The sequence below is a fragment of the Caloenas nicobarica genome, chromosome 3, assembly GCF_036013445.1.
Source record: "Caloenas nicobarica isolate bCalNic1 chromosome 3, bCalNic1.hap1, whole genome shotgun sequence".
In the NCBI taxonomy this organism is placed as follows: Eukaryota; Metazoa; Chordata; class Aves; order Columbiformes; family Columbidae; genus Caloenas; species Caloenas nicobarica.
Window position 1 is genome coordinate 71,030,792 of NC_088247.1, and position 16,663 is coordinate 71,047,454.

Here is a 16,663-nt window from a genome sequence, read left to right on the forward strand (position 1 = left end):
CACATCCCACAGTTTGGTGTTTGTGTGTTTTGTTTATTTGTTGGTTTGGAGTTTTTTAATAAATGGGAGTATGGCTCATACACATTTCTCTTACCAGAGGTTTCCCTATCAGACCCTCCAAAAGGTCCAAAAGCTTCCTTCCATCTTTCAGATCTGTGAACATGTCCTTAACTGGGGGCTTCCCACTCTGCAAAAGAAACAAAAGCAGTAATAAAAATAGTGTTTAAGCAGAACCTCTCTGAACAAGGTACTCTTTCCTTTTTATCTTGCAATTCACTGTTATTTGGTACTGAATGTAGCAAGTAAAAGCTAGGGGACCATTAGAATGATCAGGAAGGCACCTTTCTGTCCTTCAGTGTTGTTGGTTTTTGGTTTTGGGGGTTTTGTTTGTTTGTTTGTTTTTTTCTTCCCATCTCTCTGGTTCTCTGCATCAGCAGCCTAGTAGTGAGAAACCAAATCAGAGCATCCTGGCTCATGTTAGGCTACACGCATCAACACATTAAGATAGCAAAGAAAAAAACGTGGCAAGTTAGAGGAGTCATTTGAGAAAGAATGTTTTGGTCTGGCTGCATCTAAAGAAGGAAGAAACTGAGGCTTTTCAGAAAGAAGCTATTGGGACAAATTTTCTTAGATTTTGAAAGGCAAAACAAAAGGAAATTCTGCCCTGTGTAAGGAGTTGCCACTCTTCTACACAGACCAGTAGATCAAAAGGTGTAATATGTATTAAAACAAATTAATCATTTTTTTTCTACCTTGAAAAATAAGCAAAATGCGAAACTCAGAGCTATTCGAAATCATACATTTCTAATACTCATTTTCTTTGAGGGTGGAGGGACCATGTACAAGAATTGTGGTAGATGACAGAAAAATCATGTTAAATTCTTCCACCCTCCCTTTTAATCTTATTTCTTCTTGGACCCTAAGAAAATTAATGTGGGAAAGTGTTACAGGGCAGGGGGAAAAGACACAAGCAGCCAGCAACTAAGTGAGTACATTTGCTTTGTAATATTCCTCTGCTGGCTGCCAGATCAATTAAGCTACTGCTTTCAGTGTCCCTATGAAGTGCCAATTTGAGAAGAAAAATATTTTCTTAAAAGTACCTAAAACTCCAATATTGCAATTTTCTATCACCTTGGCTTTATAACATTGTTCTTCAGAAAGAAGGCTGTCAAAGGCCTATCATACATGACATGAATTAGCTGACATGGATCTCGTCTACCTTCACTTACCTCCTCTTGCTTTGACAGCTGCTGGCTAACAAATCAGAGAGCGCCGAACTGCCCACTGAACCTGATTTTCTGGCAAATACCTGGTTTTTTCCCCAAATTTCATAAGGGCTTTTCTCAAACATCTGCTTTAATTAGGTTTGATACTACTAAAAGTATTCACAAGAAATCAGAGTTGAATAGCTGCAGGGCGATATTTTAATCTCCTGTACAGAAACATACCTAAATGTAACTCATAGTATCAACCAGCTAAACAGTGGCAAGAATCATCTCATATAACTATGGTCACTTAAAATATACAGATGCTAGCCCCAGTGGCTGATATTAAATTAGCTTTGCAATGAATTTTTCTGACTTATTTATTCTCCAATTACTTGTACAAGTCATGCTTCAAAATGTGTATATCCATACGTTGACACATACTTAGGTAAAGGGTGTAGAAAAGTATTCATAGGTAGCTGACAGACCAACAGCAGACAGGAGTACTTATTAAATATCAGCATTTGATAACATTCTGCCATCACATATTGCCACTTCCTGAGCTCAACTATATCCTTCCTAGCACAGTAAGGGACAAGTATTTTTTCCTAGTGTCTGCAATTTTCACAGATTATTCAGATGCTACTCTGCTGTGTAGCAAGTTAACCAAAGCTTTAAAGAGTGCTGAAGTGGGAGAACAGGAATATCCAAGAGTAGAGGCTGGGAAACCTCTTCTACAGTTTATGGTGCATAAGAGAAGATGACCCACAGTGCAATTACCCCAGATGCCAGCAAAATTTGCTTCAAATTTGGTTCTCATCACCACAAGGAAGATATTAAAAGTATGTTGGTAAGGGCATAAGGAAATTGTTCATGTGTCCAGAAAAGCAGCTAACAGAGGTCTTACTGGGAGCAATACAATTAAAACACTCATTGTGAAAGAAAACACCTGCTAGCCATTGAAGCATGGGCTCTCACCAGAGCAGAGGGACAGAATCACCTCCCTCAGTCTGCTGGCCACCCTTCTTTTTATGCAGCCCAAGACACGGTTGGCTTTCTGGGCTACAAGAACATCTTGCCAGCTCAAGTCCGAATTTTCAACCACCGATATCCCCAAGTCCTTCTTTGCAGGGCTGCTCTCAATCCACTCATCCCCCGGTCTGTACTGATATTGGGGATTGCCCTGATGCAGATGCAGGACCTTGCACTTGGCCTTGCTGAACTTCATGAGGTTCACATGGGTCAACTCCCCATGCCTGCCAAGGTCCTTCTGGATGGCGTCCTTTGCCTCTTCCAAATCAACTGCACTACTCAGCATGGTGTTATCTGCAAACTTACTGAGGGTGCACTCGAACCTGCCCCATGTCATTGATGAAGATATTGAACACTATAGGTCACAATACAGACTCCCAAGGGACACCACTTGTTACTCATCTCCATTTGGACACTGAGGAGTTAACTGCAACTCTTTGGATTCAGCCATCCACCCAATTCCATATCCATCCCTAACATTCTGTGATTCTGTGATCTAACAGTCCATTCCTCAAACCTTTCTCTCTCCAAATTAGTAGATGTTGTGGGAGACAGTGTCAAAGGCCTTACAGAAATAAGGCCTTTATAATTATATAATTATAGTTATATAATTAATTATAATCATAACTAAAACCATGCATACATGTATAACAGACTGATAATGCCAAAACTGAGAATGTTATAGCTGTATGACCTCAATAAATTTGTTGCCTTAGGTCTAGAAGTTTGTTTTGTTGCTTTTGTTTTGGTTTGGTTTGTTGTTTTTTGTTTTGTTTTGTTTTAAAGGGACTTAGATCTGCTGAAAAAGCAGAAAGATGTCTCACTTAATACAATGCAACAAGGGTATCGAGAGCATAGAGCCTATTTTCTCTGTTTCCCATCCCTTAACTTCACATGCACAAAAAAAAGCTGAATGACTTCCTGCTTGCAGTCATTCATTGCAATGCGTTACAGTACGTTCCAGTCCCATGCAATGTGCTCTGCTGTGATGGTGGAAATAATTCAGATTTTCTTTCTCAGCAGAATGGTTTTTCCATTTCACTGGCCATCAGAGCACCACATCTTGCTGCCAGTTTAAAGAGTCAGCAGAAGAGTATTAAATTATTTCTGCAATCTGAGCTACTCTTTCCTGGTTTATTAAAGTATCTACTAGTCTCAAAACAGACACGCAGCAACATGTGAAGCCTCTGTACTTACTGAAGTCTAGCAAAACATTCTCTGTGGGAAGGAAGCACTTCTGCACATGCAGGGTGACTGAAGTTGGCTAAGAAAGGGCTGCAGCACCCACCCCACCAAGCCCATCACCACCTCCACTGCTGCACACCTGTCAGGAAGGCTGGAAACTTGCTCCTCCGTCTTCCCACGCCCACCTGAGGGACATGCAGGCACCTGGTGGCAGCGGCCACCCAGGCAGCCCTGGCTCTCACATCAGGGCACAGAGCCAGCCCACAGCATTGCTGTCGCAATGGGAACAGAGACTGTGTGTGTGCTGCACCCTCCTCTGCTCACGCTGCCTCCTCCCACTCAGGCATTTTCCTCACACCTGGACACACACTTGCATGAATGATGTGCTATCCCAAGCCACATGATCTGAAACCAGGAACATCACTGCTCCATCTGCCAGTGCACAGTGCAGCTGGATGCTGCCCGGCTTTCCTGGGATGCAGTTAGATAGCAACATGCTGTGTTTCAGGAGGTCTTTTACTTTCTCTCTTCAGAAAGATCAGCTATGTATCCCGGCTTCTGACAGCTGTATGACCTGCAAAGTTTATTAACCTTAGAAAACACCTGAAAAAGAGTTTTATAAAATGGCAGCCCAAGGGATGGTCCCCTACATTCCTTCCCCATGAAAAGACAAGGAAGAGTTCTGGGGCAACGCTGGCAGGACAGCTCTGCATGCCCTCCTGCACCAGGCACAGGCCAGCCCAGAGCCAGGCCAGGCTGCTGCCATCACCGCCATCTCCTCATGAGAAAACAGATGCAGAGCCCCATGTCTTTGCATGTAGGACCCACTACTGAGCCTACTGGGGAGGCTGCTGTGGCAGTAGAGAGGCAATCTGGGAGACACAGCAACAACCACTAAAGCTGGACCTGTGCTTCTATGGACAGAGTCTAATCCAAACCAGCTGGGCCAGGACCACCCCAAGCCCTGGCTGTGACCAACTGTGTGGCACCTGACAGGCCCTGTATGGACAGCACTGCCCTGAGCCACACTGGGTAGAACTGGCAGTGCTGGGACCAGTGCTGTTCTGGGGCAGACTGGTGTGCTGCAGTGGGAGTCCTGAGGGAGGGCAGAAGTCCTGTCCCACCTTACAGGGTAAGGCATGGGGATCTGCAGTTTGCTTTCCCCGCCAACCTTGCCCACACCCACCCTCTCACTCTTAACGTCCAGAAAGCAATCTGACCTTCTGAAGAAGTCTGTATGCACAGATACACAAATAAGCAAACAGATCTGCACATAAAAAGCATCTCTCTCTGTAGAGTCCTGCCTGATATGCAGTACGCTCAGCCAACCTAAATTTCTCCTTTTCAGAACCCACAATATTTTACTCACTTTCTACATACTTAAAAACTGAAGTTCAGCCTCCACTACATCCCATAAGGAGAAGCCATTCATCACTGAGCATAATGGATGAAGAAATTTAAGTATTTGCCTTATAAGAGTGACAGTGACAAACCACACTGAGCCCTTCAGCAAGGGCAAATGGCTGGTCACAGCTGCAGTGGCAAATACTTAAAGAGCAGCCTACCTTGTGCTAAGCACTGTACAAATATGAAGCAGATAATGGGTCCTTTCTCAAAGACAAAATTAGGGTCCAGCTTATACTACAAAGATAATATAAAGGACAGGGAGGGGCACACTGTGTACCAGGAGAACTGTGCTGGTTCAAGGTGTAAAAGACTCACATCCCCTTTGCTGAACACTTTTATCAGTTAACAGACGGTAGTTTTGCCTCAGCTTTGCTTATGTTTGCTGCAACAGCAAAAAAGCACTGGCAGAAAACTCTTTCCCTCAGCCTGCCCAAGAGGGCTTTGCCAGCAGAGCTGCACACAGAGTTGCTGTAGTAGTGGCAAGGGTTTGATAAGACAGACAAAAACCATAATTAGACTTAACTTAGGAAGAGGTCATGTTGGTTCCCCAATGCTTTAAACTGGCACTGACAGAAGGAAAGGAGCTGATACATTGGAACAGGCATAAGAAAAGGGGAAGAGGAAAGGGAAAGGAAGGCAGAGCAAGAGAAAGAGAAATAAAAGCTGGAGGCAGTACATAGGCTGAGGCCAGACCTGCCTGTGCTCCTGTGAACTTTGCGTGGTGACTGATTTGTTATCCACCATGGGGGTCATGCACAAGGACCAGAACCACATCCAATCCACCATGTTACATTTATCCCCACAAACATTTTGGTGCCAGACTTTGTGCTAACATGAGTAGGGGAGGGAAGGGACAAAGAACAACTTGTGTTAGTTATCCACAGCAGAAAACACTTTTTCTGTTGATTCATCTCTCATGGAGCAACAGAGGCAGCAGTTTCTGAATGATCTTTGCACTGGAGACCAGATGCTGGCCATATGTAGCAAGACCAGTCACTACAGGCATTGGCTTTGCATGTTCCAGTGAGACAGCAGCACCATTTGGGAAGGTGAGCCCATGCACAGGGATCTCCCTCCCACAGCAGCAGCCGCCACTCTCACGCCTGCTGGCTGCCTCCCAACCCCTCCACCTGGATCAGGTTTAAGAGGGTGACTTACACTTCCTTATGTGCATCTAGGATTACTTGCAAAGAAGGGTCATCCAGGCCAGCCAACATGACTGTGCAGAAATCATCCACCCTCCTTGCCAGAAAGTGTTCCCAGGAAATAGAGGAAGATATAAATGAAATCCGGACCAGATATTTTTTTGAGTCATCCAATGCTACCAACAGTATAAAGACCAGCCATCAACATTTACAGTTTGTTCTACTGAAGCCACACACAGCTGCAAGGCAGCAATCTTCCTTGAATATATTTTACAGTAGAATAACCCTTTATTACTAATGGGGAACTGTATCAAATTGAGCCAAGGTACAATTGAAGGGAGTCACAAATTCTCAGTAAGACAAAGCCTCTTTTTTTAAAAAAAACAAGCTATTCTTTATCATTTTATCACAGGTATTTATTCTCTTTGTATATTGCTCACGAAATTATATGCAAAGTTAACAAAAAGTTTTAATGTCTATCTAGTTACTTAACTAGAAACATGTTATATCAGTTACCCACAGCAGAGAGTTCACATGTTCTTTAAATCAATAACTATTGAAGGTACATTATTAGACCTAACTTCCAATAAATGAATGCCAAAGATATTTGGGAGTAAGAGACAAGCCACCTCCATTTCACATCCTCCTTATTGATACTGATTCAGACCTCTTAGTGATGACACTGAAACGAGGATGAAAGGTCCTCTCAGTTTCACAGAAATGGACACTGGTTGTCACCAGGGAAGTAACACATCTTGTAAAAGCATACATATGACCTTTACCAGCCACCGAGGGAATGTAGCAGACAAGGTCTGGCTGCTCAGAGCACTGCTGGGAAAAGTCCTAGCTGCAATTTAGATCATCTGCTACCTCAGAAACATCAAAACACCCTGAAAGGATAGAGGAAGCAGTAAATCTTGGTTTTCCATCAGATCCTTCTGATCTTCCAGTGTCACTTATATGAAGGTCAGAGTTGTCTTTTGTTAATTATTAGATATCACAAATAGTCACCTGTTGGTTAAAAATAAGATGCTCAGTAAATAGGTCAAAATAGTAGCAGAGCTGCAAAGAACCCTTTCCCCATTTTCCTGAAAAGAGGGGAAATATTGATCAAGTTGGGCACTTAAACTAGAACATAAACCATTTGTAACATTCAAGAATATTCATAGGGAACTCATGGTAACCACATACTTAGTTTAAACTCAATTACAAACACAAGGAGTAAGAACTACACTTTATCATGACCAACACAGAGTACAAAACATGTTAAGTGCTGCTACATCATGAGGCCAGTACACGGGAACTCAATGTGGGAAACAATTCAGAAAGCAAAAAGGTCATTTCAGAAAGTAAACAACTATGTCAACAAATAATCCTGCCAGTTTCTAATTTAAGACCATAGTCATTGTTTACAGGAGTATTTTTATTAAAACATGGTACTTTTTTTTCCATTCTCCTTCCACTGGCATGCAGGAGTTTTAGGAGAGCATACATAAATACTAGCTATATTGTGACAGATGTATTTTAGTTACGCAAGCTCTACTCTATGCTAGATATGCCTTAGTAGTTGTGGCATCGCTACATGACACTACTACTAAAACTATGAATTTAAATACCAAATAAAAAAAAAAAAGTTAGAACCACAAGAGGAAAACACCATATAAACCAAATTAGATATCACTACTAGTACTTCAAAAGTAAAATAATTACCAGAAACTAAATAGCTACTTAAAACTCCAGACTAACAGTGGAAAAAAAATAAGACTCATTACTGAAATATGCCAGAAAGTTTGATTCGATCAGGTGACAGACATGAGTTTAAGTAGAAGCAAAGCTGAAAAGCTAAACATAGCTTAATCCACAGAACACCTGAAATACTTGACTGACAACATGATAGAAGGAAGAAAAACATATAAAAGCAAATATTAGACCTAGCAAGGCAGCGAAACAAACATAAGGCACGAGCAACTCTCAAGGGGTCTTTTTTTCTCCCCAGTGTATTTACATTGCATTTACTTAAGCCTACATTATTATAATGTGTTTAATGCAACAGTACTAACCTCTGCTTGCAATTAAGCCTCATTACGTATCATTACCAGGCAAGGCAGTTGCGATCATACTGCTTAAAACTGTCAGGTTTTTCTCCTGTTAAGACTGGAAGGTTATATATTTTTTTTCTCTCTCTCTTTTTTTTTTTTTCCTTTTCTTAAACCAGCTAACTTCAGATTGTAACTTGGTTACTTAAGAAAAATTTCTTGCTGACTAGGTTGACTATTGTGTTCATTAGTGATTAACGGGTAAAGGAACAGGTTTGCTTCAGTGCCTCACAAACACTCCAACAACTGAGAGGATAACCGAGACCATGAATCAAACTATCGTAAAGCCCTAACCAAAATTAGCAGTAATTACAATCCACATTACTTTAACAAGCTTTGAAGTCCAGCAACAGAGATGCTGCCCATACCTTGTTCTTAGAGCAGAAAACAGTAGCAGTTGAGAGGAAGGCAAAAAACTCACAACTCTCACACTGTAGCTAAACCTGGGAGAGACTGTAAACTGCTATGCATTATTGCTTTTAAGCTATAAATTAGTCATCCTTAACGTATCTCATAACCTATTAGAAAAGAAAATATTTCTTTTCCTGCATCTTGGTTAATTCACATCTTATTTGACCTCTTCGCTGAAGGAGGGACTAAGTGATCCAGTTAAGAAAAAATAGTAGACTAAAAATTGAATTTTTCAAGGCCAGTTTTTCCACCCAGGTTGTTCCTCAGATTAAGGCCAAATTTTTTATAAGCTTTGGCTATCTTTAACTGAAGTTACATTTTACAGTTTAATTCAGCAGTGGAAAACAGTAGGAGCAATTAGACTCAAAAATATTTTACCAGCAGTCAAGTATTTCCTTGTTTGCATCACAAAAACTGAAGTGAAAAAAAAAAAAGACTACAGGCCATCTCAGGTGATATCTCCTTGGACAGATAAAATTACCTAATCAATCTTTTTGATCTCTCTTCTTGCATGCCTAATACATTAAACTCCATCATTCTCCTTCCCAAAAAAAATCCCTTCTGAAATGTCTTTTGCCTCAGGTATCTCGGGTCATGTGAAATTAATTATCTTGAATAGGTATGCTTTTGTCTTTAAAAAAGATTTATCATGTTTGCTAAGAGTCAGCAGTGAAGCAGCAAAATGTCTTTAGAAATATGGCGTCTGATATTTACTATTATGGTAAAACCCTTAGAGGAAAGGAGGAAACTAAGGAGCAAAAGTAGTGGAAGAGATCTATACAGCACATCACCCAGAAAACTAGAGAAGACTTTGCAGTTAGCAAATTAATTAATGCTTGGTATAATGAGAGAGGAACTTCTTTAATTTTAAGATGCATATAAGGCTAACACACCACAAAGCACTCCAAGTACAGCTCACCAGTTTGCCTGCTGCCCTGTCTTCTCTCATCTTTATTTGCTGTCCTTCCAGGGGAGGGGACCCACCAGGAGCCCCAGCACTGAGCACTTGCTTTCTAGCCTGGAGCTCAAGCCCTGGAGGACACAGTCTGCTCCCAAGCTGCACCTCAGCCTCTTCTTTGCTCTTTAACCCTACACTGAAATGCATTTGGGAAGGCTGCAGAGCAGGAGCAAGCTTAAGATGCTGTAAAAGCATGGGTGGTCTGGCTTTACTCACACTGGCAGGTCTGAGCTCCAAGTCCTGCCAGTTCTGCAGCTGCTGGTCAGGGCACTAGCACAGGACCTGGAGGATCAGGATCACAGAAATAGATGCAACAAGAATGCTGCAAATGCAGAAATAACACTGCACAAGGCTTCTGTATATAAGAAGAATGAAATTGAGAGCTTGGATTGGAAAGATACGGGAGTACATGACAAAACGGGAATGGTGGCGCAGCTCTCATGCATGCAAGGGCTTTGACTACAGTTCCCGACACCTTCGAACAAAGATCCCAGCTGGCTCCATTCAACAGCCATCCATACCCAAGACTTATGACTGGGAGGGTGGGGAAATTTAGTCTCATTTTCACCAAATACCAGAAACATTTCAGGGGTTTTATGTTCTTTTTGCAGAGCACAACCTTCCCAGCAATAAAGTGTTTTTGCCATCTCTGTGGGAAAACTTCCCAAATGTAATTAAGACATGATTCTTTGGGGAAAAGGAAGAGGCTCAGTTTGCCCATGTTGGATCTATGAACTTCCACTAGAGTGACAGCACTAAGCTCTGATGGGTTGTGACAGATCTGACTCCATGTGGCTAAATTAAGAGTTCAGGCATCATGTTTCTTGTGCTGACTCTGTCTCCTACCTGCCAAGTTCAGGAATAGCGGAAGGAGAGTAACCAATCTGAAAGCAAACCTGGAAAACTACCTTAGAAAATGGGAACACGAAAGCCAGCAATGCATGACTCCTGTAAGGACATAAAGAGGGAGCAAGGACAGCTTAGAGAGGACTAGAATGGCTTAGACAAAGAGAGGTGCAAAAATAGGACCAACCACAGAAGCATCAAATCTTGTAAGGGCTGGGAAGGTGAGGAGATGTAGAGTGGGAAAAGGGGAAAAGAAGGACAGACAGAACAGGTCTGAAGCTATAACAAGAAAAATTGGGTCTTGCTGGGTAAGCAACTAAGTGACAAGGAAGTGGGAACAAAATAGGTAGGGCGATCAGAAGTCCAGATGCGCTGGGATTTGCTGGGCAAGCAAGCTTTCTGACATGAGAGGGTGTAACAGTAAGTGAGGTAGGAAAACAAACGGGGTCAGAAAGTAGGAGTAAAGAAAGTAAACAAAACATGGCAGAAAAAGCTGTACTTGCAGGCACTAAAGTGGGACACAAAACTCCTGAATCCCTCAACATGCCTATCAAATTTTCTAGAAACCTTGTAGAGTTGTGAGTGCGAGTCTCGAGCTATTAGGCTATGTAATTATCAGCTGCAGTGTCACAGGTCTGTATGATGATCTAGAAGTGTCAAGTCTGCTGATGTGCCGTGCAAAAAATAGATACAGATTAAAACTATTTAGAAGTTTGGAAAAGTCAAAACTAAGGGGGATTGCCATTTTTTTGTTCAGTCCCCTTTTACCTATGTGTAACAAATAATATATGGTTAATGGAGCAGTAAGTTACCCTGTGGACCTGAATTCAAGCCCTGCTTTTAGCCAAGAGTTCCCCTATAACTAACCAAAATCATTTAAAGCACAATTTTACAGGTAATCACTGTGTGCCAGATGAAGAGATTTTCTTGGATCACTAAACCCAGTCCTGGCTGAAAGCGGCATAATCTTCTTGAAGCCTCTTCTCTGTGCTGATCAAACGCCATCTGAAAACCAGCTAGATATTTTAGATTATTTGCTTGAGTTTGCAGAAGAGGTCAATCCTCTGAGCTCTGTCATAAGACTCAACAAGAGCTCTGGTTTACATGAAGATATTACAGAAATGCCAAATCCTCCGGATAATCTAACCAAGTCTCAGATTGGGCACTCAAAATAGGAGCTACTTCTGATATTTATTTGTAGTGGGTGCAAACACAGATGATAGTACTCTTGCATTGCAGAAAGGTGTTCCAAAAATATATCCATTACTACTTATAAAGTAGTACGTATTAATGAAAATAGGATAGAAAGGGACAAAGGGATAAAAACAAAAAAAGGATAGAATGCACAATTGTACAAAGTTTGAAGGGCATACATTATCCATGCAACTAGACGCTTTAATTAGTGGGCTATATCACAGGGAAACAGCTAAATCTTACTCTTGGAATTAGACTGGACAGAGCAATGGAAAAAAAATTCAACAAGGGAAAATATCACATGGTGTAATATAAAGACATGCTGAAACGCTCAGTATCAATATTTATTTGAATGCAAACTTCCCTATTGGTTAAAGCTTGGTAAAATAGACTATTTATCTAATAATTTTTATTCCCTTTAATTTTCACAAAATATCCTTACTACACAACCACCATAGGCTTGTGAGCTGTAGTGCAGATTGCTCTGCTAAGGAAAAGATTTCTACAGCACGCACTGAGGCTTGGCTGAGTACATTTATTGACCTTAAGACTCGACTCTCTTTAAATGTGCTTGTGTCTTCATTTCAAAAAAATACGTGCAAATAAGATGCATTTAGTTCTAGCACAGTTCAAATGAAGAGCACAAATGCAAGTTGCTGTACTGTGGACTACAGCGAGAACTTATAGCTCATTGAATAGGTGCCCAAAGCAGATGTGGGTACCACACAGCATCCTTGAGATACTGTGTTCCGTTCATCTACCTATTCTCTGATGAGAAAAGGGAAAGACATTGTTCTCTTTCTAGATCCTTTGTAAAGCCCTATTAAATTGATTTAAATCAAGTTCAGTGATTTTGAGTACATACTGCAATTGCAATTTTACAATTTTGGGGGTTTATGCCAAACTAGTTTATAGAGGCTCAACTGCTTCCTTTTTATTTATGTGTTTAAATGAAGGGCAACTGCAATATAATTAAAGTGGAAGTACAAGCAAAATTCTTAGATGAACTTTGCAATTCCATACAAAATTCCTCGGTTACCATTTTGTTTTCTGCAATGTAAGTCAGATTGCATTAACCCAGGCTCTAAAAATCTCTCTATCGTACTAAGCAGCTGAATCAATATAGTTCACAGAAAAAGAATTTTCAACAAGCCAAATTACTTGGTAAATGCAAAAAATTCAATAAGACTGAAATCAATCTCTTTATATTTTCAAGGCACTGTTGAAACTAGACTTTCTTACATGAGGTAATTTCTACTTAACACCAGCAATTTCCTTGCAATCTGAACATGCCAGTCTTCATAAATCTGCATCTTGTCATGGCACAGTAGCCATGCTCAAGCCTGAACTGGACATGCAGTAGTTGGGAATATGTCCTTTTATACAAGTCTCTTTAATCATTAACATGGTTTTCATAGCTTTGGGTGGTGTAATGGGCCATGAAATCTGAGTTACTTCAAATCCAACAAGTATCTGACCATACCCTGTGGCAGGGAAACCCAGGATCTAAGTAGGATCTGTCTGAATACATAGTATAAAAGGAAAAGCCACTTTATAAAATATATCCATGGGCGTACAAGTATAAAGACTGAAAACAATTTAATCTATTTCAATACAATGCCCATAACACGTACAAACAAGTCACACAGCACATTCTCAGTATCACTGTCATTTCCGTGTTCGTGCCATCATTATGCCAGGATAAGTCTATGCAAACAGGCCTTCCTTTTCACCACATTCTCACTCCTTACATGATCCTGCCCTGCCTACTCCTCCTCCTGCAGTACCATCTTTCCTCTGGTCAGCAGTCAAAATCAGAGCATAGAGCAACCAGTTCATATAATACACACTCCTCCCCAAAGCACAAACCAGCCAAGAATGTATTGGATGAAGAGTGCAGGATATCAGCTTCCAGCCAAAACAAACCTAAGCCAAAGTGAATCAACCGAGGCCACAAGCCTTGCATTGCCCAGTGTCCTGTTGCACAGGAAGGGAAGGAAGGTAAAAATTTCTTACATTGCTGACCAAGAACTTCAGAAGGGCAGCACTCCAGAGGCAGCCATTCATTGCTACAGCACTGTCATCACTTTATTTAAAAAGAAAAACAAACCAACACCAACACTACGCCCATACACACACACACTCCCTTCCTTCTATATTTATGTCTACTTTCAGGATTTCACAAGCGTGTCCCTTTTCATTAGCAGGGTACAAACTAGTTGTTCTCCCACTTGCAGCACCATACTGGCTAGAAAAAAAACCCCCGAGTTTTCTCTGAGTCCAGGTTCCTTCACACATTCAAACCATAAGGTAGGGAAACTTCCCACAGTCACCATGCTCCTGGGCAAAGTGTCATTTTTCACTTTCAACAGAACAGCATAATAAGTAGGCTCTAAGTAGCATCCCAAAGCAACCGCCACCTCCTTTCTCACCCCAAAACACAAAACAAGATCCTCAGTAAGTTTCAAATCAGTAAAGAGAATTAAAACAAAAAACGTACAGCATGAGAGCTGAGGAAAATTCAAAATGGGCACACAATTATACAAAATTTCACAGTCAAGACTCAAGCAGCAACACCAGGTGGCCTCAATGGAGAGGTGGCATGGAGAGAATTTTGGATGAGTAAAGCTGACTCAGCAGCACTGAGAGTAAACACAGTGACTAGGGTTCAAAATCTGCTGTAATGCCCTCAGAAAATTGCATGCAGAAATAAACTGCATAAAGTAAGAGAACTAAAACTCAAACAGACACCATCATGCAAATAACTATTTTAATATATTAACAAAGAGAATCTTTCATTTTTTTCTTAAACAAGACATGTAGTATCAAATATTTATGTGCATGGGGAAACAGAAAGGGAACAAACATTGCAGTATTTTGTCTGTTTTCTTTACACATTTTGACATTTTACTAAGAGTATTCTACAAGAGTAAGAGCAAGGTATATTTAACCAATATTGTTCTAAGCAGTGAATCAAACAAAATAAAGAAGTACTTTCAAACCAAATATTACCTTGGAAAACCGAGCATTTATCCATTTTGTAAAGGTCTTTTTCTGTACATCATTGTGTTCATCTGAAGAGAGAAAATAAGAAAACAATGAATGAAAATGCATTCTTCTTAATCTTTGATTGTTCATAACAGGTGCTATTAAACACAATCCCAGTTCAGTGAGTGACTTTTTTGTCTAATCTGTCAATAAAGCTGTTCAAACCTCTACAAAACTTTAATACTTGCAGAATCACACAAATGTTTCAACTTTACTAGCAACCTGGGAATCTCCTTTGCATTAGAATCAGCCTCTCAGCACTTCCCGAGCAGTATAATGATGCATTAAATTCATAGGCTTCCTGGTTGGTGAGAAACAACCTATGAAAACATGGCCTTTCTATCAGACTTTGTCAACACTTTTTTGCCTGGATGCATGACTCCAAAAGCTGCTGAGGTCCTTATTCAAGCTTCTGATGCAGGTAAGAGCTTCCTTCCATACACAGCACCTGCAGTAGCAAAGCTGCTGGGACAACCCTTGAAGCACTCACTCACTCTCAGCCTGGTTTCACACCTGGGTTAGGAACCACATTAGTGACTAGTCACAGTCAAGTTCACCCAGTATGCAGGAAGGATTCAGCAGCCAGGCAAGCACCTACGAGTGTGGCATTGAAGTACCACCACCTAGGGTCTAGGAGACAGCTGGAAGGGCCCACCAGGACAAGGAAGAAGGACAAGTGAGCACCTACATGTCAAAGCAGAGGGAGAAGCAGTAGCCTCCAGCTGTACAAAGGGAAGACTGTTTCCTAGGTTAAGGAAACCATTTGGGAGTCACCTGCAATTTTACGGAGTCTGTGCCACTAAACCAGGCTGAGCTGCCTCCAGCACAGTTCTGCCCGTATCACAGGACACCTCTCGTGTAACTCCACTGAGCAGTGCTGAGGGCAAGACTATGCCCCATCACCTGTGCTGCTGACAACATACCAGGCAAAGGAAGTTTGGCCCACCATGGATTTTCAGGCCTGCTTGCTGCAGCCAAGAAGATACACATGCAGCCTGTGAAAGGCTTTAACCTACAAATCTATGCAGCAGACCACAGCCAAGGCAGGCAGTGCCTTCCACTGGGCAAACTCAGTTTGTCAGCTGCAGCCCAGACCATAACCTCCAAAAGGCCTTCAAGACTCCACAGGCTTCTTGAAAGACCAGCCCAGAAATATGCTTCAGGTATCCACAGCACTCTGCTGCCCTGGATGCTCTTTTGCAGAACCTCTTGATGGCAGCTGGCACTGATTTTTCCAAGACCCTTACCGCAACAAAGCATACCACCAGGGTGTTCTGACCACCTGCCTCGGCATAGGGATGAAACCATAAAGAAAACTACATTGAAACTCAAAAGTTCTACTTTGTAAAATCATGAAAAGGAAAAAAATATTATACAGTCTGAAAATAAATCAGATTATGATTAAAAGGCACCACTTAAAAGATACTGCACCTCAGACAGCAGCGATTGAGACTGTTGTACAGTGAAGTTGTACCTACAAAACCCAGATGTTTATTAAAAAAAAAAAAGGTCACAGAAGACTACCAGAATATTCCTTTGGTATACAACCTCAAAATTCCCCCTTTCTTGCCCAACATGCACCTAAAAGTGATCACATTCACGTCTAAAATCTAGCCACAGACCTGCTACCCACAGGCTACTGGGGCACTGGAGCAAGTGACCAGGTGGCTTTTTACACAACAGACATGAACAAGGAATAGGGGCTTAAGGCTCAGTCCAGACAAGACACGACATGGGTAAGAGACCAATAAGATTGTCACAACAGTTAAAATATTTAATAAGCTTTATGAAAACATTCATGTCGATTTAAAATAAAACCTCAGTTCTGGGCTCCTTTTAGGCTATGGCTGAAAAACCCGCTTTCAGCATGTCCAAAAGCGCACATCTGCTGCAACGTGGCAGCCAGCAGCCATTGTTTCACCCTTCTGTGCTGCTCTCCTTAGCCATCTAAAGCTGATCCAACACAGCCTGCTCTTCAGTCACACCTTGAGCTCAACCAGAAATAAAAGATGGCCCAATGCAGAAAAACATTTTTCTGCAAGAGCTTCAAGATACCTACAGTGCACGAACAGCAAGTCATGCTTAAAACATCTTGTTGAAATTCATGGCGGTGTTCTAGGGGAATACAATTACCTA

The 16,663-nt window shown here is 41.4% G+C and overlaps 1 protein-coding gene across 5 annotated transcripts in view; it reads right to left on the reverse strand.

Annotated features, from left to right (window-relative positions):
- Positions 1-16,663, reverse strand: part of UTRN (utrophin) — a 378,237-nt gene that overhangs the window by 301,226 nt on the left and 60,348 nt on the right. For all 5 annotated transcript variants that reach the window (XM_065631423.1, XM_065631424.1, XM_065631422.1 and 2 more), the window contains 2 exons: positions 14,492-14,553; positions 95-187 (listed from right to left, as the gene is read on the reverse strand). In XM_065631423.1, the coding sequence (XP_065487495.1) occupies positions 95-187; positions 14,492-14,553 (155 nt within the window). The remainder of the gene's footprint in view (positions 1-94; positions 188-14,491; positions 14,554-16,663) is intronic.